The following is a 25,962-nucleotide window of genomic DNA, read 5'->3' as shown; positions in this document are numbered from 1 at the left end:
CCTTCTCCTCTTTCATTGGTCAAGGAAACTAAGACTGACATTCAGTATCAACAGTACCTACCTCATACATCTGTTAAGATTAAATGAGTAACAATGTGAGGCACTTAGCAAAGTGACTGACACACAGTTAAACCTTATGAAATGACAGATATTATTGCTCTCAACTGCTTCTTCTCAAAATTCCCTTTGCTCTCAGTATCACATCTATCAACTTGAGAGCTGTTAAGGAATCCACAGAATAGTCATAAGAAACAAAACATAATTAGAAACATTGCCAATTAAAGAACACTACACAACTATGAAGGGCCATTAGGATTTCAGAAGGAAACGAACATGAAGGTAAAAGCAGACCTCCTGGAATGTTCTGATGACACATCTGGATGGGAAGACAGTGAGATGCCTACATGGAGAGGACTGCATGATGGCCTAAAGAATCTGGATTTTATCCGATATACAAAAAGTTACCATTGGAAACCACAACCATGACAAAAACACATGGTGGCGAGAACTGTCAGGAACCAGCTACCCAGGTAACCAGGCCCTAGTAACGCACCCACAGAGAGATACCTCGGAGAAATGCCAGGGAGTAGAAATTAATAAGTCTATAAAGGATGACAAATGGGCCCTTTCTTCATGATGAAAATTAAGTCTGTTTCGATATTGGTTTCTGGACATCTATTTCCTAAAGGTTACAATAGCTTAAAGTGAGATAGGTTTGATGATTAAAAAAAAATCATCATTAAAGTCCAGACCAAATTCCAAAATGAAGAGTATTCTCGAATTTTTTAACTCTTCTCACAATTAATAGAAATACCTAGAACTTGGATCTCTCCCATCTTAGTCTACTTCATACCCTACATGCAGTACTTTTTGACAAATATTGATATTAGCAGCTTAAATTTCTGAAGTCTGATCCTCCCACCAGCCCAGGATGCTGCAAACACACTTTACCGTTCTTCTCACACTTCCAGCAACTCTGCTAATAACACTATCAAAGGCAGAGCTGTTTCATTTACATGTTGTCTAGTCAAAAACATAGCAGATGCTGGAAGGATCTTATTAAGATGCTCACTTCATAGTTTCCTGCCATGATGAGTTTAGCAAACTTCCTGGATCCTGCCACGTTACAGCGCTCGCCAATGTTAACAAAGTTGGTGTATGGTCCAATCCTGAATGGCTCGAGACCTTAAAAGGAGAAGCACTTTGAAAAATTTCTGAAAATGCATATGATGACATGAGAGAGAAAACAAATGTTTTATGAGAAAGAAAAGTTTCTGCACCAAATCCATCTGCTAGACAGAAGGTCCAGGGTGGAAACAGGACCATTATTCTCCGCAGGGGTATTAACTTGTTTGCAGCTACATTTACAACCAGAAGTCTCAAAGGGAGAAAGGACTTGAAATCATAAATTTCTCCAGAGTTGAATGATACCAGTTCAGACACAAGGAAAAATTATAATCATTATCCATTTAACCCAGAGTCCAGGGCTAAAGCCATAAAGTGAGAACAAAAGGGCTACTCCACAGCTGCCCAGACATCAACTTGGAGTCAGAGGGAGCAAGTTTTCTTAGTCTCACCAACAGTGTGCTTAGAGCTTTACTTCATCTCTTTGATTGAGAAGCCAAAAATTCAAAAGAAGGAGGCTGGATAGGGTCACAAGAAAAGACCCAGGCAGAGCCCTGGGAGACAGAGTTCCAAATACAAGTCAACCACTCAGGACCTCTAGCAGTACAATCTAGAAAGGGGAGGGTCCATCCTCTGTTTCTCAGCTTTGGATTTGCACCAGGGACTTGGGGGACATGGAAGGCAACAAACGAAGCTGAGACATGTACAGACACATGGAAGAAATGTGAGTGAGAAACCTGTGGCAAGACTGACAACGGCAACTGTTACCTTGATTTGTATTCTGATTTCTACTCCTTTTGTCCCAGACATGCCTGCAACTTCTGCCCCTTTCCCACGGGTCACTGCCAGAATGTACCTTTGATTGTCGCAAGTTTTCAGGCCTCAGTAGCCTCACTTTGGGCTAAACCTGTTTGGCTGGGCATTTATCCATGAGAGGATGGGTAACTTTGGGTGTTTCATTGGAAAATTTATCCATTCTTCCCTTCTCGGTTTATGCGCACTATCTTATTATCCTACTAAAGTTCTTTCACACTAAGAGAATGCTTTTTCTTCAGGCAGCAGATAGAAGAACCCATTTAGAGTGTGCAGGTTTGGGGTCCCAGGGTGCCCCTTAGTGTTCCTGCTAAAAGAGTGATCTTGGGGCAAGTCATTTGGGCTTTTTGCACCACTTTTATTTCCCCAGGGCTAGTAACAGCTCCCTTGCTAAGGCCAACTTAGGTGCAAATATCAGATAATAAATGTAGATACATTCTACTCAAGTAAAAGCAAGATGCAGCTGTTGTATGCAGCACTATGGAAAAGGCCTTTAACTGTTTGTGTTCTACAAATACATTTAACATATTAGGAGAAGGAGTCTTGCTAGGTGGCCAAGTAACCTTGAGTCCAAAACCCTGGGTGACTTTTCTCAAAGCTTCTGAGTTGATAAAATAGACAGTAAAAGAATATCCCTTGTAATGTTATTGTAAAAATGGGACTAGATAACATTAATAAACATAAAATTAGCACCAGCAACCACTGCTGTTGTCATTAATGAAAGAAAATGATATTGTGTCCTTTGCCAAAGGACCTGAAGAAGAGATATGAGGGAGAGGAAAATAATGATTACAAGATGGTGGAATGTAAAGCTATTCCAGGCCATTTGTTTGCTGACTAGGAAAACCTTCACTTTCCAGTTTTGGCTTGATTTCCCCTCCCGGTGGTCATGGTGCCTGTGGCCTCACTCCCCCCACACTAGCCTATTACTATCCCTGCTCCTTCAAGAGACCCAGAACTTTGCAGGGCAGGAAAGCTGGGGTGTCAACATTTAATTGCAGGAGAGATCCCGAGTCATTCCCTAAAAGCATTTCACACAAAGTGATTCTGACCTATTAAGAATGTGAAATAAAAATGTGGTATGCAAATAAATGTGGTAAGGAAAAACTACATTCTTCTCAAGTTTACAAATTATAAAAGAACAATTAAGAGAGTATGATTAATGTCATTTCTTCAAAATCTGATTGAAGGTGATTTTCAAAAGAAAATAGAAATAGTACATAAAATTCAAATTTGGAAAAGTTAATTCTTTCATTCTTACATAAAATTTCCTTCAAAGTTCATATCTGGGCCTCCTTGGTGGCACAGAGGTTAAAGTCTCAATGCTAGCAAACTATCACGAGCCCCTGCAGCACGAGTTTGATCAATGGCCAGGTAAATAACCCACATGGTACAGGAGACCTCTCCTCTCTTGCCCCCTACCCCCCTCTGCAGTGTATTTCAGTGGATCCATCTGTTCTGCTCCCCACTCTGTCTCTGGTGAATCTTCTCACCTCCCACACCTCTGGCCTACACCCCAGTTCTTGTATGCATTAATAAATAAAAATAAATCCTTAAAAAAAGTTCATATCTAAATGGTTCTCTTTTTGTTTCAGTATTGGCAAAATTTTACTATTTTAATTGTTAGCCCTTGACTGACATTAATTAATAGCTTTAAGATCTAAGGACAAAAAATATCCTATCACATCTCTGACAAAACATTCTTTTTGAGTAAAGGTTGTGTCATAAATAATAAATATCTCTTTCTCTAATTTTATCCTCTCTCTTATGGAGTACAGAAAAAAAAGGGAAGACTGAAAAGGTATATTTTTTAACACAATGTCATATTCATTCACTGATATTAGTTCTATGAAATATATCCTGGGTGAGAAAAGTGAGTATTACTTTTGCTAAGACTTGCACTTTATCTAACTTTTCTTAGGTGAACATAAGGAAGAAATATACTTCAATTTACATAAATGTTAAATTCTAAATTACTAGGGTGCATAATTCCCCATGTGTACTGTTTGCTAGGTCTTGAAAGCACTGTATATATATATATATATATATATATATATATATAATTTTTTTTTTTTGCTTAAAGATAGTAAGAGTATGCCATAAAATATTATGGAAAAACACAAAATCTAAATTTATTTTTCTAATAGTTGGCATGATGAATTGTTATTCCAATATTCTCTATTTGAACATCATAACTCTCTCTAAAAGGGAGGCTGACTACCTCACAGCACTGTTGAGAGTCAAATAAAATAATAAAGACCATACCTCTTTTATAAAGTCCCAAACACAAAGGCAAATGCAAGATCATGACAATAACATTTTAGAAGCAAACAAAATTTTCTAGGGAGAGACTGCCATTATTACAGAACATTGACTTGACAGTTTGGAATTCTCAATAACTAGTAACAGATGTGATGATTAAAATTATTAGGTTGAAGTCTAAAGTGTTTTCAAAGCAGTGCACAAGGGACACGGGACTCTGTGAGTCTAATTCTAACCAGGGGTACAACCTGGGTACCACCTGTGCCTCCATTCACATTTCACCAGATGTGTGTCTTCCCACATTTAACCCTCAAAAACAAAGGAGTCTTCAGTAGAATTCATGTAAATGCCAACAAAAATGGGTATCTCTTTGAATTAATAAGAAAAGTTCCTTTGCAAAAACTTCACTATAACTTAGAATAAACATGCTGAATTGTAAATGTTTATATGTTTATCACATGTTATAAGTTTCTGTAAATTTATATGTCTATAAATGTTTCTGAAATTATAAAAACCGTGTCATTATGACTTACCAGCTAGTAACATATGCCCTTCAAAAACAGCGGCATGCGGAAGCCTAGGTTTATAGTCTTTCACAGCTTCAGCAATCTCCCTGAGTTCAAAGAAAAAGCACAATATCCATTAATTCAGAACAAAATACATTTAATTAAATGAATTTCCAACTATAAAATTAAGTCTATTTAATATATTCCTAGCTCCAAATGTACAACAATAATTATGCTTTTTAGTTTTCTCAGTAATACAGAACATGAGTCTATAAACTTTAACTTTTCTGTATCTGCCCTGTCTGCTGTGCCCTGAATGTACCAGTTCTTGAATTCTGAGCTATAGGTTTAGCTATGTGCCATATAAATATGCAAGCAGCAAATCTTCTCCCTTTCCCAAACCCATAGATATCTTTTACTCTATCAAATCTATATTTGAACGATGCCTTTGCTCCTTACCAATAGTTTCAAAGAAAAAAAAATTCATTGTTAAAAAGGAGCAAATAAGAGAGGAAGTGCATTGAGTAGAGGAAATTAAATCCTTTTGGTCTATTTTTCCCAAGCAGAACACATACCCATAATAGAGAGGGTACATAGGAAATAATCACTTAAGCACCAAAATTTTAGTTATCCTTAATCTTTTTAACCTTATCAGTTTAATGTAACATGTCCTCAACCAACCTAGAAAAATCTGGCTACTACATTAAATTTATCAGTACCAGTATGGAAAGAGCTCTTTTAACTAACCCCCAAATTAGTGTATGATGCCAAACTAAAAGCAATAAAAAAAGATATACACATAACATCTTAAAAACAACTCTTTAAAAGGGAGAGAACCATAAAGGTTAAAAACATCCAAAGATAAGCTGTATTCAATTACTGACAACTTTCAGATATTACTTAAAAGTTGTTTTAAAAAAAAAATAGACTTAGAATTAAGTAATGCTGTACAGTGAACATACTATATGTATGAACACAGACTCAAAACAGTAATCATCAGTCAACCTAAGAGAAAAAAAAAACATATATAAATAGTCCTAAACTATGTTCTATTCCACTGAATCCCAATCTTTTTATATATATATTTTTTAAGATAAATTTTTTATTTATTTACACATACAAGAGCTGGGGTAGGGCCTCCCCGGTGGCGCAGAGGTTGAGTGCTGGGTTGCGAAGCTGCCCCGCAGCCTCTGCAGCGCTGATTCGATTCCCGGCAGCTCACCAGCCACCAGAGGGGGGTCCCACATGGCGCACAGACCTCTCCTGCCGCCCGGTGCTCCCCTAAGCAGTGTACTTCGGTCCTTCTGCCTGCTCTGCTCCCCGCTTTGGATCTGGTGAATTCTCTCACCCTCCCGCGCTTCTGACTGTACCCAGTGCTTGTATAAATAAATAAATCTTTAAATAAGTAAATAAATAAATAAATTTTTTAGAAAAATTCTTAAAAAAAAAAAAAAGAGCTGGGGTATGGGCCAGAGGTGCAGGGGTGGTAAATGGATTCACCAGAGACAAAATAGGTGAAGCAGAACAGGTGAATCTATGGAAATACACTACTGAGGGGAGCGGCAGGGGAGACAGGAGAGGTCTGCTGTGCCATGTGGGTTTGTGCCATGTGGATTAGCTCCCTGGCCAGGGATCAAACTTGTGCTGCAGTGACTGCCAATAGCTTCATAGTGCTGAGACTTAAACCCTTCTGCCACCAGGGAAGCCCAGAATCCCAATCATTTTAAAAGTCACAAAACTGCAAGGACTTAAGACACAAACCCCACTATGCTCTTGTTTCATACCCTCTTCCTTCATACTCTTACTTAACAACATGGATTAAGCAATGACTACGTCAGATGAGATAAAGACACTACTCTTGATCTCAAAGTACCTGCTGCCTTGTCATTCCCTTCCATGAGAGAATCTAGTGGAGGCATGTATTTGCCCACAAGAAATACAGTCTGTCCCTCTTTCAAATATCAATGAAGTATTTAAGAATAGACTATTATGATATTTAGGATTTGTTTTACAATATTCTTAGGGGAAAAATTTAGAGAATAGATAAAATGTCAAATATTATGGAAAGCACATGCTAGGTATATGTGTATGTGGTGGTTCATTTTATGATTTTTCTTTTACTTTTGAATTTTTAACAATCTAAAGGTATCTTAGTTTGCTAGGGCCGCCATAATGAAATTTAAACAGCAGAAATTTTAGTTCTCAACATTCTGAAGGCTAGAAATGTGAGACCAAGGCAGGGGTGGTTCCCTCTCAGGTCTCTCTCTTCAGCTTGTACATGGCTGTCTTCTCACTGTATCTTCCAGCAGTCCCACCCTCTCTGTCTGTGTCCTAAGCTCCTTTTTTTTATAAGGACATCAGCCATAGTGGATCAGGATCTACCCTAATGACTTCATTTTGCCTGAGCTACCACTTCACCTATGTCCAAATTCAGTTACATTTAAAGGAACTCGGAATTAGGACTTCAACTTCCAAATTCAGTTGCATTCCAAGGAACTCAGAATTAGGACACAATTCATCCCACACCAAAGGTAAAGTTTTTAGAAATGATTATTACCTGATATGATCTGGTGTTGTACCACAGCATCCACCAACAACATTGACCAAGCCATCCATAGCAAAGTCCTGCATTGAAGAAGAGAAAGTTTAAGAGAGTACATCTGAATTCTAAACTCACCACCATCAATTCAACAGAAAATATAACTACTCCTGAATGACAAATTCCACATTAAAAAGGAATTTAAATATAGTTAACTCTAGATATAAAGCTTTCACATGCCCTAGATATAAGATTAAAAGCAAAGAACAGTATCAGATACTACAAAAATCTTTATATCATTTAAAATGCAGAAGGCATTTATTTGCCTGTCTGATAATATTTTTTTTTAACCCATATACTGAGTTGAATGAATGTGAGCTGGACAATGTATTTTGAAATAACATAGAAAGTGAGTATCAGTTTTTTAATTTAAATAAATAAAAATATCTAATGAATTAAAAATTCCTCAGTCACAATAGCTGTATTTCAAGTGTTCCAATAACCACATGTGGCAGATGCTATATATTGGACAACATGGTTCCTGGAATTTAATCACAGACTAATTAATGAAGGACAGTAACAGAGAAAACAAAGAAACTAAAAAACCAGCGTATTGGACAGATAACCTACATAAGGCACTGGCATCATAAGAATGGAATCATTAACAGACAGCAAATCAGTGAGTTGGAAACTAGAATTAAGGAAAAAGAATCTCAAGACCTGAGATTCAAAGATGGGAGGCATATGGGAGAAGAGAGTGAAGGGGAGCAAGGAAGGTATCTTTTCCACCCAGCAGTTTATGAAGCGGAGCCATGTGTGAGAGCTACAGAGGAAAGTCAAATTTCAAGGAGTTTGGATTGGAACTGTGGGAATTTTCTAGCAGCCACAAGTACCAAGTGGGAAGAACACTGACAGCTTGCCTGTCTTCCTGCTCCATCACCTTAATTCAGTGTCATTGAGCTTTTATTATATTAAAAGGATTTCTTTAGGGGACAATTCTATTTCTAAGTATTCTAAATCAAAATTATCATTTTTCTGTCTCTTGAAAACCAAGTCAAAGAGGATTCTTGACCTTGAGATGCATGGCCATCATGTGCGGCGTTTCATCATAGTCACCGAAGGTATTGGGAAGACCTGAGAAAGTATATTTCAACCATTATTGCAAACTACCTTAACAAATAGGCATAGTAGTTGTAAAGGTGTTAGGTTTAAACTTTTTAAAATTATATTTATAATCAAATGAAGAATACATGCAAGAACAAATAAATTTTAACATAAAATTCAGTAAATACACAGATGCGACAGCAAAAACTAAAAAAGTAAAATGAAAATAAATATTCACTATTTTTTTTCCATTTGAAAGCGTCAATACTATAACTTCCCTAAAGGAAGTTCATTCTTGTTACCTAGCTGCTAGTGATGCAGCACTGGGGAGTGCTACATACTTTCTGAACAAGCATATACCTGACATGCAATTAAAAACAAATAAGCAAAGATAACCAGTTTCCTTTCAAATGAATTTTCCTGAGTAAACCCTTAGCATCTTACCATGCAATTTCCTGTTTTATTTATTATCCACTTCCAATTATCTTGCTCTTTGTGGGAAATAAAATTTAGTGTGCATTAAAATGTACGTATTTGGTGAAAGAAGGCTGGAAAATTATTTTTAGCCCTAAGTAACTAAGCAGTGCTCAAAAAACATTTACCAGGAAATCAGGATAACCCAGAATACATCATCAATATTTAATTGGACACTTTGAGAACTATCTACAAACATTTTAGGAATTTTTATATAAGCACATTAGAAATCCTAACTTAAAAAAGAAAAAGGTAACAACACACAGATGTTTTTCTATCTGCTCTTTCAGAAAAGAAGCCTCCCGCTTCTCTTCACAAATATCTTTGACCATGTCCATGTGGTAAGCATTGTCACCAAAGGCGAAGGTAAGTTATGTGACCAGGCTTCATTCCCCAAAGTTTTGTCCAATTCTGAACCTTTCAGATTGAGCCACACTGGTTCCAAGTCTAGAGGAAAACAGTGGTCTAGACCCATATATTTTTCATTTAGAAATCCATTTGAATGTCAGCTATATACCAAAACTGCAAAACAAACTCTTTTAATCAAGAGTTGCTCCATCTACCCATGTCTATGTATTTCTCTATCCAATGTGAGAGTACCTTGAAATACACACCTGCATTGGGATAACAGAGGACATAGGCTGTTGTACATTTTCCAATTGTTTCAACAAAAGGCCTCATTTCAGCTGCACCCAGAGCACAATTTAATCCAATACTGGAAAAATAAAAAGCAAATATCAGAAGCACCATCTTTTATTCAAGATATGACAAGGGAGTATGTTCACACCTATATAGACAGTTAACAATGAAATCAAGAATACACACTGGAGAAAGGAAAGCCTCTTTAATAGATGGTGTTGGAAAAACTGAATAGCCACATGCAAAAAAGTGAAAACAGATGACTATATACTATACATAAAAGTTAACTCAAAATGGATGAGACTTGGATGTAAGAATTGAAACCATAAAATACAGATGAAAACTTAGGCATAACACTCCACAACATAGGCTTCAGTGATGTCTTTGTGGAGACTACTCAAATAGCAAAAAAGAATTAAACAATTGGGACTAGATTAAACTAAAAAGCTTCTGTACAATGAATGAAATACTCACTAAAGCAAAAAAGACACCATACTGAATTGAAAAAAATTTTTATACACCATATATCTAATAGCTGCTGATAGTCATACAGCTCAACAAAAAGAAAACAAATAATCCATTGAAAAAAAGGACAAAAGAGCTATTAATAAATACGTGTTTCTCCAAAGAAAACATACATGTGCAAACAGGCACATGAAAAAGTGCTCATTTTCATCACTTAAAAGGGAAATGCAAATCAAAATTGTAATGAGACACCACCTCACTAGTGAGAATGGCTCATATCAAAAAGTCCAGAAACAAGAGTTGGCAAGGATATGGAAAAAAAGGAACCTTCATATACTGTTGGTGACTGGTCCTTCACAGACTGGTCCAGCCCTCTGGAAAACAGTATGGAGGTTTCTCAAAAGATTAAAAATGGATCTACAATATGACCCAGCAATTTCACTCTTAAGTCTCTACCCCAAAACACAAAAACACTAATTCAAAGGCATATATTCACTTCTATGTTACTACAGCACTATCTGCACTAGCCAAGCTATGGAAACAACCCAAGTGTCCAAAGACAGAGGGTAGATTCAGGAGGATGTGGTTTATACACAATAGAACAGTCTTGTCTTTTGCAACATGGATGAACTGGCTGGGATGATGATAAGTGAAATAAGCCATAAAGAGAAAGACAAATACTAAATGGTGTCATTGATATGTGGCATCCAAAGAAATAAAACAAAGGGTCAGATAAAGCCAAACCATTAACTAATCCTATAAATCTGTCTATAAAACTGAAGCTACCAGAAGAAGAGGGGGAAGAAGAAGGGAGAGAACGAAGCAGAGAGGCAGCACAAAGGATGTGGTGGAGGACTATTGGTGCTTTGGTGGTAGGTGTGGTGTAGTAACAATACCTGAATGGGGAGATCCCATGATCCTATACTTCTCATCATAAACAATGTTGTAAACCAATGTTACTTCAAAAATAATTAATTTACAAAAAAGAAAAAGTTTTGGCACCAGCAAAAAGATAAAAATGTAAGTTAAAAAAATCCACTTTATTCCAAGTTAGACTGCTTCTGTTTGCTCCATGAGTACAGAGTGAAAAATCTTCATAAAGCATTGCCCCAAAAATATAAGTGCTGATAATATTTTAAAGTGTTATTACCACGCTAAGCATAGTCTTAATTATACAAGGGACACTTTAGACAAAAAGGTAACTATAAGTCAGGCCCAGAAGATATGAGAACTCTCCCAGTCATTTCTATTAACCCATTTATGCAGTGGCCTCTAATACCCTTATGGAAAAACCTGAAAATATTTAAAGAAAACCAACATCCCCATGGAAAAGGTAGAGTAGAAATATGTAGATGTAGTCCTTTCTCAGGCCACTTTTTATAGCCATAAGAAAAGATTTCCCCCAAAAGGAATGGAGTCAAGGAAAGAATGATCACTCACCAGAGTGGGTCTGCATGAGACACACTGATGACAAATGCTTCTCCTGTCTGTCCTGAAAGAGTCCGCCCACTTTTATCAACAATGGTCCCTGAAATCTGAATTAACAGTCAACAATATAGATTCAGTTTAAGAATACAGACACAAAGACAAAATAAAAATGAGCAAGCTGGCTTTCTTTGTTCTCTCACAATGGAGAGAACTGTGGAACTCAAACTCAAAGGCAGCATTTTTGTAACGGTCAGAATAGACCATGCATTGTGACTGGGGGAAGGAACTGGTAAGTCATAAAAAACAAAAGAAAGAGAAAGTCATTGAGGCAAAAGAAATAACCAAAAAGGCTTTAGAACTTACACATTCAGTCCAATTGGAGAAGCTGCAGGGTATGATGGTCTCCTGTTATTAAACATCAGATTCATCTAACACCCCTTGCTTTGACTATTTTCTATTCTTACCAAGCAGTCTTAGAATTCTTATGTGGGTCTACCTACTGAGTTAATAAACTGGCAGTCTCGTGGTGTCTTTATTATTGGCTACCTCACAGTCAGCATGCAAGCCCAATTCTCTTTATGGACTAATAAAAGAGAGTTTCTAAGTCTTTGGCTTCAGGGGACCAATTCATTAGGCTTCTATGGAATAACCTGTCTTCTACCAACCACTTCTAGATTCATTTTCTTCACATTACCAGTGATAAGACTGCTAATGGTCTAGAGCTGGTAGGAAGGTAGGAAGGTAGGAAGGAAGTGAATAGAGGGAGCTAAAGTTAGTGATTTCTAAAGATACTATCTTAGTTTTATAGTGCAAGAAACCAAAGCCCTGCCCTGATAATAGCGACTGAAAAAATTTCATAATGCAAACATTTTAGAACTTACAAAGATAGGCCGGGGTACATACTCCTCTTCAAAAAGGTTTTGGAGGGCAAACAAAGCTGCCTGTTGAAGGGGAAAAACGGAACATCTTTATATCTAAAAGACTGTGTCCCAAGTCAGTCTAACTGGCCAAACAGGATGCTCCCTTTTCTAAGACCTCTTCAGATACTATAAACATTGTGTTCTCTGGGAGAAGACGACGTATTCCTTGCAATGCACAACCTAGCACTCCTTCCTCAAAACTGTGCTCTCTGAAAGTTCATCTATGAACTCATTTCCTCTCAATCAAAATTAAATAGATAAATAAGAATGCCTCTGCCCTCCACATCCCCATTTACACATGGCAGGTCTATGAGCCGACAGTATATGCCACTGCAAAAATGAGTGTGAGCTTATAATGGGTTATAAAGGTACAAATCTCATGTTACTCTGTACTGTCCATGTTAAGTATTTAGTTCCAGGCAATAGAGCTTCATTTTATCATATTTCCTGATTCTAAAATGTGCATATTTTGGGCTTCACAGCGCCGCGCTGTGAAGCTGTCCACAGCCTCTTCAGCGTGGATTCAATTCCTGGCAGGCCAGGGAGCAACCCACATGGCGCAGCAGACCTCTCCTGTCTCCCCCACTGCTCCCCTCAGCAGTGTACTTCGGTCCTTATGCCTGTTCTGCTCCCTACTCTGTCTCTGGTGAATCCTCTCACCCCTCCCCCCGAATCTCTGGCCTGTACCCCAGCTCTTGCATGCATAAATAAATAAATCTTTTAAAAAAAAGTAATTAAAAAAATTTTAAAAATTCATTAGAAAAAAAGGCAGACAGAAATCCCAAAAGAGGAAAGACAAATGGTTATAAAACTGAAAAAGTTGCTCAGTTTTATTTATCATCAGAAAAAATACAAATTAAAGCTACAGTGAGACAGCATTTTTCATCAGACTGGAAAAGAGCCAAAAGTTCAACAGTAAGTGGTATTAAAGGAGGTGTGGTAAAACCAGCACAACTGTGCACCGCTTGCTGATTGGAATATAAGTGAGTATAATCTCAAAGGAGGGCAGTTTGACACGAAAGATCAAAATTAACAATGCACATACCCCTTGACCCAGCAATTTCACTACAGAAATTTATCCTATGCACCACGTGCAAAGACATAGATGTAAGAATATTTACTTCTCACTCCATAATCTTATGTACCCTTGTACATATGCAAGGAATACAAACATGTACGCACATGTGTGCTTTTCTTTGCATAGCATCTCTGTCAAGAGTTACACTGGTAATAGTAGTTGTTTCAGGGAAATGAATTGAATATCCAGGAAATAGGAAGGAAATTAACTTATCACTCCTTATTCATATATCTTTTGAATTTAGAACCATGGATATGGAATTATTATGGATGTATTTAGTCATATATAATAGCTATATATGAAAATATATCCTTTTGTAACTTAAAAAATTTAACTAATTAAAAAAGATAACTTTGGGGGCCTCCCTGGTGGTGCAAGGGGTTAAGATGCAACCGATGAAGCTATCCACAGCCACTGCAGCACAAGTTCGATCCCTGGCCAGGGAGCTACCACATGGCACAGCAGACCTCTCCTGACTCGCCCGCTGCTCCCCTCAGCAGTGTATTTCAGTCAGTCTGCCTGTTCTGCTCCCCACTCTGTCTCTGCTGAATCCTCTCACCCTCACACCTCTGGCCTGTACCCCACTTCTTGTATACATAAATAAATAAATCTGTAAAAAAAAGATAATTTTTCAAGTTTTTCTCATTCTACTATCTTCATTAAAAATATTTAAGAATCAGGGCCTCCCCGGTGGCACAGCGGTTGAGCTCTGGGTTGCGAAGCTGCCCACAGCCTGTGCAGCGCCGGTTCGATCCCCGGCTGCTTCCTGGCCACCGGAGGAGGGTCCCACATGGCGCGCAGACCTTTCCTGCCGCCCGCTGCTCCCCTCAGCAGTGTACTTCGGTCCTTCTGCCTGCTCTGCTCCCCACTCCGGCTCTGGTGAATTCTCTCACCCTCCTGCGCTTCTGACTGTACCCAGTGCTTGTATAAATAAATAAATAAATAAATAAATAAATAAATAAATAAATAAATAAATAAATCTTTAAAAGAAAAATATTTAAGAATCAAATGGAATAGAGGAATTTTATTTAACTTCAATAGTGACTATGGCTTCTCACTATATTAGAGAATCCATCACAGCCACCACCACAGCCCTGTCCCTTGTTTCTCCATTAACTCACCTTGGCGTTGGCAGTATCAAAAACAGTTTCAACAAGTAAGATATCAACCCCACCATCCAGAAGTCCTTTGGCCTGCTCTTTGTATGCTTCAACGAGCTCATCATATGCTGCAAATAATAAATCACACCCAAGACATAAGTCATCAATATCTTCTAATGAGCAAGACAGGCTGAGTTCAGGCCTAGGGCCCATGGACTAACTTTATGAATTATAACACATGACTTAAGAAAAACATCACCTTTTGTAAGAAACAGAATAAAGAAATAGGGCGGTGATAGACTTACACCAGCAACTGAATATAGTTGCTCCGAAACTCTTTCCACGTCACCTCCACTTCCCATGTCTATGTCAAGAGTGAGTGAGGTGCATGATTTCTTGAGCCCTGTCCCTTTACTTTCAACACCGTTAAAACACCTCATTCTTTCAAAGGATGATTTTCATCAATCAGTTAAGGAATGAGTGTGATGGATAACTGCAGAAATATGTCACACCAATTTGGATACTTCAAAGGTTGAGTCACATGCTCTCATCCACTCTGGAAAAAAGGCTGCAGTCCTACGTGGTTTTTGTCCTTTCCCTGTAACACCAACTCTCTCAGATAGGAAACATGCCTGATGAGCAATTTCAGCCTCAAATATAAGTGTTCAGCCATACCGAGGTACAAATTTTGCTGGAAATATCTTAAGGGGAGAGGAGTTGGGAGTGGACAAAATGGGTGAAGGGGATTAAGATGTACACATTTTCAGTAAAAAACATATGCCACAAGGATTTATCACACAGCATGGGTTCTATAGGCAATAACAGTATGGCAAATTTGAAAAACTGCTAAGATGAATGGAAAATAAACATATTGTAATCATTTTTCATTGTTTACAAGTGTCAAATAATTATGCTGCATGACTAAAACCAATATAAGTTGGATGTCAATTATACTTCAAAAAAAGGCGGCAAAGGGCCTCCCCGGTGGCGCAGCGGTTGAGCGCTGGGTTGCGAAGCTGCCCGCTGCCTCTGTGGCGCCGGTTCGATCCCCGGCTGCTCCCCGGCCACCAGAGGAGGGTCCCACATGGCGCGCAGACCTCTCCTGCCGCCCACTGCTCCCCTCAGCAGTGTACTTCGGTCCTTCTGCCTGCTCTGCTCCCTGCTCTGGCTCTGGTGAATTCTCTCACCCTCCCACACTTCTGACTGTACCCAGTGCATGTATAAACAAAACAAACAAACAAATAAATAAAAACATGCCTCTATTAAAAAAAAAAAAAGGCGGCAAAAAATCTTATCTATTTCCGTATCAGAAGTCATTCCTTTCCCCACTTTATTACATTCCAGGGAGTATTATATTCTTTACATAGATTAAGTCATAATAACCCTGAAATAGATCCTGTTATTGACACAATTTTACAGATTTATAGATTACTGAAACACAGAGGTACTTGACCAAGGTCAATTATGATATATGGTAAATACTCACTGATGTTCCTAAAATCTGGTCTTTCCACAGATGGGGACACGGAGAGTGTCTTATTAGTTGGACCCAGAGCTCCTGCCACAAACCTCTTAATTCCTTTGGGAGAAGCAAAACAAGTATTAAATCTCTAAATAACTTGACTTTTTTGGTTATGAATCAACACAGGTCTATTGTCCCTAACTAGGAAATCCAAAAATCACAAAAACATTTTTTTTTCTTAATTCCTTTAACTATAAAACTTGACCTTTCCTGAGCAAACAAGGGGCTATTTATAGTCTTTATCCCACGTTAGGGGCTGATTCATAGATTTTACTGTAATTATATGTTTTATAATTGGAGGAGGCTATATGGAGGCTATCCCACTCCCAGTAGGGAAATTACAAAATATAAAGGATGTGCACATACTCTGAATGGTCACATAATTGGTTTCAAATTGTTTCCCTAGGTCATCCTTTTCTATCAACATAGCTATGTTTGGACAAATTATCTTTCTCCCTATTTTTAAAAAATGTTCAAGGTCCTAAACTTAACAGAGTTCTGCAAAAGCTCCTCATGATAGCATTCAACTTGAAATTCTCCACAACACTGTCTCACAGACTCTTACTGGGGAAAATACTAAAATTAAAGTATGAAGCAGATCAAATCTTACTTTAATAACTCTTTAAATAATTCTTTAATAATCTATCCTTTAGGCTAGAAGACCCTCCAAAGTATTGTGTATTTATATATCCTATGTGTGTGTATTTACATATCCTACAGAAGCTAAGGATCAAAGGGCTCATTACCTTTAGTGATTCTAACCACTCAATAACCTGGGTTAGGCTTTACAATTTAACTGGAAAAGACTGCCAACTAGTTGATAATCCAAATTTTCAGTAGGTTGTAGGCCCAAATATTCTTTGTTATGCTCAAAGCTAAGTAGTAATGAGTAAAAGAAAAAATGTCCTTATCTTTGCCTACTTTAGCTGGTTTAATATCCTCTGACCTGTAATTCTCTTGAGGCAATAGGCTATGCATTGCTATGGATATAAACATTATCCCTCAGAAACAGAGTTCCTATAAATTGCTTCAGTCCCCATTAGTATACTGGCGTCTATCTTCCTAGCAATTTTGCTTCACATTTTTCCTTTTGGCAATAATTTCACATTTCCAAATCTTAAGGGGCTCCATATATTTCTTCTATTCCCTCCCCTCCCTTAAAACCTCCCTACCAGCTGGTGCCCAAGTGTTCTTATGGCAGCCAACCAGGAGGTTATTTATTTTGGGGTGCCACTTTTCAAATCCCAGCAAGACTGAATCTAATGCCACATTTGTGTGTTCTACACAGAGCCCTTGAGGACATCAGAAGTAGGAAGTGGCAAATACGCAAAAGACAATATCCCTTTACCTATAGAAGACAATCACAAGGATGAGGGTAGCGGTAAAAGCATGATCAAATACCTTAATAACCAAATTAACCAAAACAGCCACTACCTTAATAACATGATAATTTCTCTCCCTCAAAGGAAGAGAAATCATTTGAGCTCTAAATATACAAGGAAGCCATGATCCTGGCTACAAACGTAGGTTTTAACCCCCAGCAGAGTAAACACAGTAAACCCTAAGCCCATTGCTCATAGTGAAAAAGTCAGTTCAGAGAGAGGCTGACTGCTTGGTTATGAAACTGCAGAGAAGTAACCCATAAATAAGTATAATATGGTATTTGCAATGTTTATAGTCAGTCTATCTTCATGAAAGGAATAAGGGCAAAGACACTTCTAGTATACCTGAGAATGTCATTACTATACCTGAGAATGTCACAGGAAAAATGTAGGTTAAAAAAGCGAAAAAAACATTCCATACCTGTCTGGAATGTTATCTCCTCAGCTGCTTTTCTGGCCACTTCTGCAGAGCACCTGTTCATCCTGTAGACCTACATACCAACCACAATCGTTAGCTTGTCCTTTTTTTTTCACCATACAATAAATTAAAATTTATAATCTCCTAAAACCCTTTTTTATTCAGTAAGGAAATGCAAAGGGAATTGATTTGAGGTCTGAATTCACCTTACCCAAAAAGGCCCATTATGTGCCCCAACCTCAAGCCAGCACCAAAGGTAAATCTTTGAGAATTGCTGTTAGGTTCTTCCCCAAACCACAAATTAGCTGGTAAAAAGGGAAACTATTGCACATCTGGCATATCATAGAATAAGATGATATAGTTAAATATTCTGAGAATTAGAAAACAGTATAGGAATGGAAAAGGGACAGGCTTAGAAAAAGCATGGCTTCTCAAGTCAGCTGTCACGCCTGCCTGGGCAGCTCCCTAGCAACTTCTCCAGGCCCTGACTTCCCTCACCATACAATGGTTGGATCATTGGTTCTGAACTTTTTGTAGATTATTAACCTCTGGAGGATTTGGTAAAGGACCATGACCCTTCTCAACTAGGAAATAAAAAACAAGTACCACAAACATACAAAGCACTGCTTAAGATTTAAAGCAGTGTATAGGCCTCCTGAAGCCCTTCCACAGATTGGGTTTGGAGAGCATGATTTGTAATCTTCAAGATCCCTTCAAATTCTAAGTACCTAGGTGCCTTGGATCCTTACCCAAGAACAAGGAGCCAATGAAGTCTAAAGTATTTACTCTTGGGTACTTTACAGAAAAAGTTTGCCAACTCCTGCCCTAAAATAACACCACAGTAATTGCAATATAATTTCATTTTTCCTTGATAACCCAAAAGGCACCTGATCTCACAAAGGGTCCTAAACTTAGTAAGTTCTCTGCAAAAGCTCCTCATGGTAGCATTCAACTTGAAATGCTCCACAACACTGTCTCACAGACTCTCTATTGGGGAAAACACTAAAATTAAAATTAAAGTATAAAGCAGATCAAATCTTACTTAATAACTATTTTAATAATTTTTTAATAATCTATCTTCTAAGCTAAAGCTGGAATCTAGGTGCTTCTAAAAGACCCTCCAGGGCCTCCCCGGTGGCGCAGAGGTTGAGCGCTGGGTTGCGAAGCTGCCCGCGGCCTCTGCGGCACCGGTTCGATCCCCGGCTGCTCCCCGGCCACCGGAGGAGGGTCCCACATGGCGCGCAGACCTCTCCTGCCGCCCGCTGCTCCCCTCAGCAGTGTACTCCGGTCCTTCTGCCTGTTCTGTTCCCCGCTCTGGCTCTGGTGAATTCTCTCACCCTCTCGCGCTTCTGACTGTACCCAGTGCATGTATAAACCAAACAAACAAATAATAAATAAATAAATAAGACATGCCTCTAGAAAATTAAAAAAAAAAAAAAAAGACCCTCCAAAGTTGTGTCTATTTACATATGCTACAGAAGCCAGGGATCAGAGGGTTAGGATTTACAATTTAACCGGAGTATAGGATTTACAATTTAACTAGTTGATAACCCAAAAATCATGAGAGAAATAAGTACTGAACAATCAGAACTACCTGCATAAAAACAGAGTCATATATCTAGAAAAATCCCACACAGAAATGTGAACACTAGCATCTAACATGTATGTATCATTAACATTTAAAAAAATTTACTATGGAAGCATATGTTAACTAAACAGAAACCAAATCCTTCACCCCCTACCCAATAAAATGGCTACTATCAGAAAATCATAAAAACAAAAGTTCTGACAAAGATGAGAAAAACTGGAACACTTTTAGTCTGCTGGTGTGGTGACCATCTAAAATGGGGCAATCACTCTGGAAAATAGTATGGTAGTTTCTCCAAAAAAAAAAAAAAAAAATTATCATATTATGCAGTGTTCCACTTTTGGGTATGTACTAAAAGGAAATGAAAGTAGGAACTCAAATAGACTATCTGTACACCATGTTCATATCAAGGTCATTCACAGTAGCCAAAAGATAGAAATAATTCAGGGCCTCCCTGGTGGCGCAGTGGTTGAGAGCTGGGTTGCAAAGCCGCCCGCAGCCTCTGCAGCGCCAGTTCGATCCCGGCTGCCAGGTGAGGGTCCCACATGCCACACAGATCTCTCCTGCTGCCCGCTGCTCCCCTCAGCAGTGTACCTCGTCAGTCTGCCTGCTCTGCTCTCCGCTCTGCCTCTGGTGAATTCTCTCACCCTCCCACACTTCTGACTGTACCCAGTGCTTGAGTAAATAAATAAATCTTAAAAAAAAAAAGAAAGAATTCTGGAATTCATCAATGGATGAAGAAAATGTAGTGTGTGTGTAATTGGTGTATATACAAAATGGGATACACATACACACACATATACACATACACAATGGGATGCAACCTTAAAAAGAAAGGAAATTCTGACACAGGCTACAGTACATATGAATCTTGAGGGCATTAAGCTAACTGAAACAACCAGTCACAAAAGAACATATGCTGTATGATTCCACTTATATAAGGTACCTAGGACAGTAAAATTCATACAAACAGAATTTTTACAGGATACTAATTTCCAGGGGGACAGGAAGGGACAACAGATTGCTATTGTTTAATAGATATAAAGTTTCAGTTTTTCAAGATGAAAAGGTCTGTGGATAGATAATGATAACGGTAGCACAATAAACTGACTGTCCTTAATGCCACTGGATCATACTATTAAGATCGTAAATTTTATGTTACATGAATTTTGCAACAACTTAAAAAAAAAAAAGGAAATCAAATCTGTTGCCCAGTACTTAAAAAGCCTCACAAAACTGCACACAGAGCCAATCACTATGCCTTTACCAAAGGCCACTGTATAATATGTATAATTTTTATTTGATTATTACTTGCTCATAAAAGCAGCCAGATGGAAAATGAATGGGTTGCAGAAGAAATTCAAACCATTTTCCCTGTGTGACCACAAACAGTAGTTAACTAGGCAATAGTCCGACTCTGCAGCTTTGATTTTCTCGCTACCAATATAGCAAATGCTCATGAACATCTTAGATATCAGGAAAAATTGAATTCTTACCAAGTGTTCAAGGCCATAGTCAGCTTGAGCAATACTAGTGCTACTAAATGTATTTGTTTCAATGATATCTGCTCCAGCCAGCAAGTAATCCTGCAACAAGAGAGAGCAATGCCAACGTTAGAGATTTTAGAGACCCTGTCTTCAACAATAACCATGCTTTTTCCTCATTACCATCACCAAATACCTTTTGACAACTTACTGAATGCAAGGCATGACACTAGAGGTTACAGATACAAAAACATACAAGGATTTCATAGAAAGGTGTGTTGTATAAATAAAAAAAAAAAGAACATGAATTCAGATGAAGTTTACATACCAAGTTGTATGAATTGAGTCAAGTTCCTTTCCTCTTTGGAAGTATTAGAAACCAACTACACAGGGGTGCTGTAAGATCTGGCACAGGATGGGCACTCAATCTGATTCCCACCGAGAACTGCTCTATCTCCTAAGACCTCAAATCTGACCACAGTGTTTCAGTCCACATTTTCTAGTCCCTATAGAGCAGACCCACACCCTTACTAGAACCTTGAGGACCTTGGTATGCTCCTGTTCTCCTTGTTTGAAACATTTCTTGCAGGGCCTCCCTGGTGGCATAGGGGTTATGTCTATATGCTATCCCACTAACACCGCTGTGGCCCGAGTTCGATCCCCAGCCAGGGAGCTCACCCACATATGGTGCAGCAGACCTCTCCTGTCTAGCTCACTGCTCCCCTCAGCAGTGTATTTCAGTAAATTCACCTACTCTGCTCCCTACTCTATCCCTGGTGAATCTTCTCAACCCAGCACCTCTGGCCTATACGCCAGTTCTTCTATGCATAAATAAATCTTAAAAAAAAAAAAAAAGAACAACTCATAATAAATTTAACTTTCCAAAATAAGAGCAAAAATATTTAACACAGCTTTAGCACCTAGTGTAAGATTAGTTATGTAACTAATGATATGTACATAAACTAAGTTATTATGAAGTTATTAAAGTAATGTTCCAGGACCTCCCTGGTGGCACAGCAGTTGAACGCAGCACTGTGAAGCTGTCCGCAGCCTCTAAATTGCCGGTTCGAACCCAGCCGGCCGTGGAGCAACCCACATGGCACAGCGAACCTCTCCTGTCTCGCCCGCTGCTCCCCTCAGCAGTGTGTTTTAGTTGGTATGCCTGTTCTGTTCCCCGCTCTGTCTCTGGTGAATCCTCTCACCCTCCCGCACATCTGACCTGTATCCCAGTTCTTGTACAAATAAAATAAATCTTTAAAAAAAAAAGTTTCAGAATATTTAATGCTACGGTATATAAGTAAAAAAATACAAACTATAAAATGTAAAAAGTAACATAATCCCAATTTAATTTGGGATTTTAAAAAATATAAAAAATAAAAACATTATTTTAGAAATATTCTAAAATAGTTAAGTATATTAAAATGTGAAATTCAAGTATGTGAAAAATAATTATGTCTTACCTTTGTCAATACAAGTGTTTTTTTTTTCACTTCATGCTTTTCTATACTATCTAGTTAGACATATTTTAAATGATGAACACATACTATCTTTAAAACTACAAAAATATTTCTAAATTGTTATTTTCTCCATTTTGTATAGATTTTTAAAATTTTCATAACATGAAATTTAGAATGTGTGGGCCTCCCCGGTGGTGCAGCGGTTGAGCGCTGGGCTGCAAAGCTGCCCGCAGCCTCTGCAGCGCCAATTCGATCGCCAGCCACCAGGTGAGGGTCCCACATGGCGCGCAGACCTCTCCTATCTTGCCCGCTGCTCCCCTCAGCAGTGTACCTCATCAATCTGTCTGGTTGCACTCCACTCTGACTCTGGTGAATTCTCTCACCCTCCCACGCTTCTGACTGTACCCAGTGCTTGTATAAATAAATACATAAATCTTAAAAAAAAAAAATTAAAATGTGTTTCACTGCCACCTTCTTTCCTTAAATATCCCAACTCACACACTGTGGATATGACACCCCTCAAATTCCAATCCTAATTTCAACAGTTTAAAAAATGTGTGATCTGGGATAAGCTACATAGTTTCTCTGCTCAGTTTTCTCATGGAGAAGGCTGTCAAGATAAAAGGAGTATGCTAATGACAGCATTTCAAGACATTAACAGATGTTTTGAATTTTGTTTCTTGTCCTCTCTGCTTATCTATAGTGATGCTACCAGCTAGGAATGCCCAAGGCACTCACCTGGGCCCATACTACCTGTGGTAAGCTAATACCAGAGGCAAAAGCAGGAACAGCTTTTGTGGTTCTTAAAATTGCAGGACACACTTCAGCAGCAATCACCAGGGAACATTTGGAAAAAAATCAAGATTCATTACTCAAAAGTCCTGGAGAAGATAGTAATGCCTGCGGCCACATAGGTAAACCTTGGGTAGAAAGATAATAGGGAACTTCATGGGTGAGAGTAGCTTGCTTTTTTTTAATCTAGTTATTTTATTAGCAGTTGGCAATATGTTTATTCAAGATGGATGTCTTTGAAATGTCACTGCAATCAAAAGCTTAATGTCATGCATGTGTACCTTGCAATACAAAAAGCGTATTGTCAGGCACTTACACATTAAAATTAAAATTTCTGTGTAGATGAGATATAATCTAGAGTGACTAACTCCACAAGAAATAACTGTGAAAATAACCTAATCTTTTTCCCTTCATCATCCAGCAATACATCATGCATGATCTCTCCAGCTAGTAAATATTCCCTTAGCAATGGGATAGCCAAGTATATCTTTATAATATTTATAGTTAATCTTGCTTCATATAACTTTCTATCATGAGAATTTTATTGTTCTATCTAGATGTCTATCTAATACACAAAACAAGTACACAGCCTTCAACAAAAATTTCCTGAGTCCTTACTATGTGGGAGATACTGTTCTAGACAGCAAGGATGAGTGAAAAACATGCATAAATTTCTGCCCTCCAGAAGCTTATACTCTAATATAATCCATATGAACAATAGTGACTGTCACATGACCTGGTACCTCTTATGCTTTCATCAACTGCATTATAACAACTGATATTTGTAACCAAACCAAGTAATTCATACCCATAATGACATTCACAATCTACAATACACTGGGATTTCATAATGGACTTGACTATATAGCAACTCCTAGAATGCCACTATTTTATTCAATGCCATTTCTTTATAATGTTGATAGAAAGAGAGAGAGAGAGAGAGAGAGAGTGTGTGTGTGTGTGTGTGTACCCTGCAATGGAAGAGCCTCCTGTCCAGGGTTGGTTCCTCCATAAGTCCTGAGATCCTGATAAAGGCTCTAGTTAACACAGCCCTGGAACTGGAATGGGATGATTAGATTGGAAAAGGAAGGAAGAAAGGGAGAGTGGGAAGTAAAGACGGGAGGGAGGGAAGGGTAGGGCAAGGCAAATTATTGTTTAATATTAGAAGTGTTTTGGACCTTTAATTTGAAGTTTGGTGATGCCTTTGTTACCAGAAATATGATGGAGCTTAACTCATTGATCTCAATTAGTCTATGGTAAAAACAGGTGGCAAGATGAATTGTTCACTTAAAATCATGGTTTCCAACAATTTACCAATGACCTTAAGTGAGGACTTACTGGACAGTCTCAAGGCCTAGCAGAAAAACTTAGCTACCATTCTTCCTACGGAACCAAAACTCTTCAAGGACAAATTTTAAATTTTCCAGTACTATAATTCTCACTGTGATCAAAGGAAAAGTATTTTCTTCAAATGAAATCTTATCTACAACAAAGTCGTAACCACTCAATAGAATGAACCTATACACACACAATGAAACATTTAATCACTAAGGGATTTGTTTAGGTGATTTTTTTTTTTTCCCATTAAGAAGAGTCTGAGACATCTATAAATAATGCCTTTCCTCCAGAATTTATTTTTTTCTCCAGAATTTAAAACTTAATTAATTGATAAATATCCTTTGCCCTTTTAATCAAATCCAGACCAGAAAAACAGATTAAATCGCCATATTACCTCTTCTCATAATTTTATGAAATTCCTATGATAGCCTATTAAATAATTTAGTTCCATGTTTATTTTTAAATTTTGCAAGCCTAGCAACACTCAGCTACTTGCTTTGATTTCTTTATGTAGGCTAGCTACTTTTTCTGAAAACAGAAAAATGGAATGAGAAAAAACCCACATGGATTTCAAGTCAATGAACCTCTATACCATCAGGCCAGGGATTTAACATTATGATCCTCAGCATCTAAATCTACAAAATGATACTATCTACCTTCCAGTTTTATTGCATTAACGCTCTTATAGTGACCTAAATAAGATGGTGGATTAGAAAATAGTGATTTGTCCAGGAATTTATGGCTTTTCACTGGAGTCTAAATACCCCCGCAGGTGGCAAACTGCCTTCCTTATCTCCTTATCCTGAATACTCAACACTGAGCATGCTGTTTATTGGGTGTGCAACCAATTTCTGAACAATTCACTTCTTTCTTCTGCATCCTCCAGCACAGAGGCAGAGTGATTTTGCAGGATGACAGGATAAAAATATAAGAAGCTGTGGATACTTTACCTTATGGACTTGGTAAATTACATCAGGTTGTGTTATACTTAAAATGTCATTGTTGCCTTTCAGTGGCCTGGTGTGATCTTTAAATTCTTCACCTCGAAAGTCTTCTTCACTTAGCCGGTGCCGCTGGATCATGGTCCCCATCCCTCCATCTAGCACCATGATCCTCTCCCGCAGAATGGTTTCAATCTCATTCTGCTGGGTTTTCTTCATATCTGCTTTAAAAAAGAGAAAATTTGGGGCTTCCCTGATGGCACAGGGGTTCAAGTCTCAGCACTATCAAGCAGTGGTCAGCCACTGTGGCATGGGTTCGATCCCCCCACTAGGAAGCTAACCCACATGACACAGCAGTCTTACCCATTGATGATGCCCTCAGCAATGTATTTCAGTAGATCTGCCTGTTCTGCTCCCCACTCTGTCTCTGGTGAATCCTCTCACCCCCTGCACCACTGGCCTATATCCCAATTATTGTATGCATAAAAATGACTCTTTAAAAAAAGAGAAAATGTGAAAATGAAAGGAGAAAAAGATGTGTGGAGAGAGAATTTAATCCACAATCAAGAAGAAAGGGGGTTCATAAA

The 25,962-nt window shown here is 38.2% G+C and overlaps 1 protein-coding gene across 1 annotated transcript in view; it reads right to left on the bottom strand.

Moving 5' to 3' along the window:
• Window positions 1–25,594, bottom strand: part of MTR (5-methyltetrahydrofolate-homocysteine methyltransferase) — a gene marked incomplete at both ends in the record, with an annotated part of 91,157 nt that extends 65,563 nt beyond the window's left edge. Inside the window, 12 exons of the mRNA XM_084253115.1 lie at window positions 1,073–1,185; window positions 4,734–4,813; window positions 7,264–7,331; window positions 8,318–8,379; window positions 9,438–9,538; window positions 11,368–11,462; window positions 12,237–12,296; window positions 14,475–14,581; window positions 15,940–16,032; window positions 17,779–17,848; window positions 20,860–20,949; window positions 25,385–25,594. Coding sequence (XP_084109241.1) covers window positions 1,073–1,185; window positions 4,734–4,813; window positions 7,264–7,331; window positions 8,318–8,379; window positions 9,438–9,538; window positions 11,368–11,462; window positions 12,237–12,296; window positions 14,475–14,581; window positions 15,940–16,032; window positions 17,779–17,848; window positions 20,860–20,949; window positions 25,385–25,594 — 1,149 coding nt within the window. The remainder of the gene's footprint in view (window positions 1–1,072; window positions 1,186–4,733; window positions 4,814–7,263; window positions 7,332–8,317; window positions 8,380–9,437; window positions 9,539–11,367; window positions 11,463–12,236; window positions 12,297–14,474; window positions 14,582–15,939; window positions 16,033–17,778; window positions 17,849–20,859; window positions 20,950–25,384) is intronic.
• Window positions 25,595–25,962: the final 368 nt, after the last annotated feature.

Source organism: Talpa europaea (assembly GCF_964194135.1).
Source record: "Talpa europaea genome assembly, chromosome: 14".
Lineage (NCBI taxonomy): Eukaryota > Metazoa > Chordata > Mammalia > Eulipotyphla > Talpidae > Talpa > Talpa europaea.
Note: the sequence above shows the minus strand (reverse complement) of the source record. Positions and strands in the feature narration are given on the sequence as shown.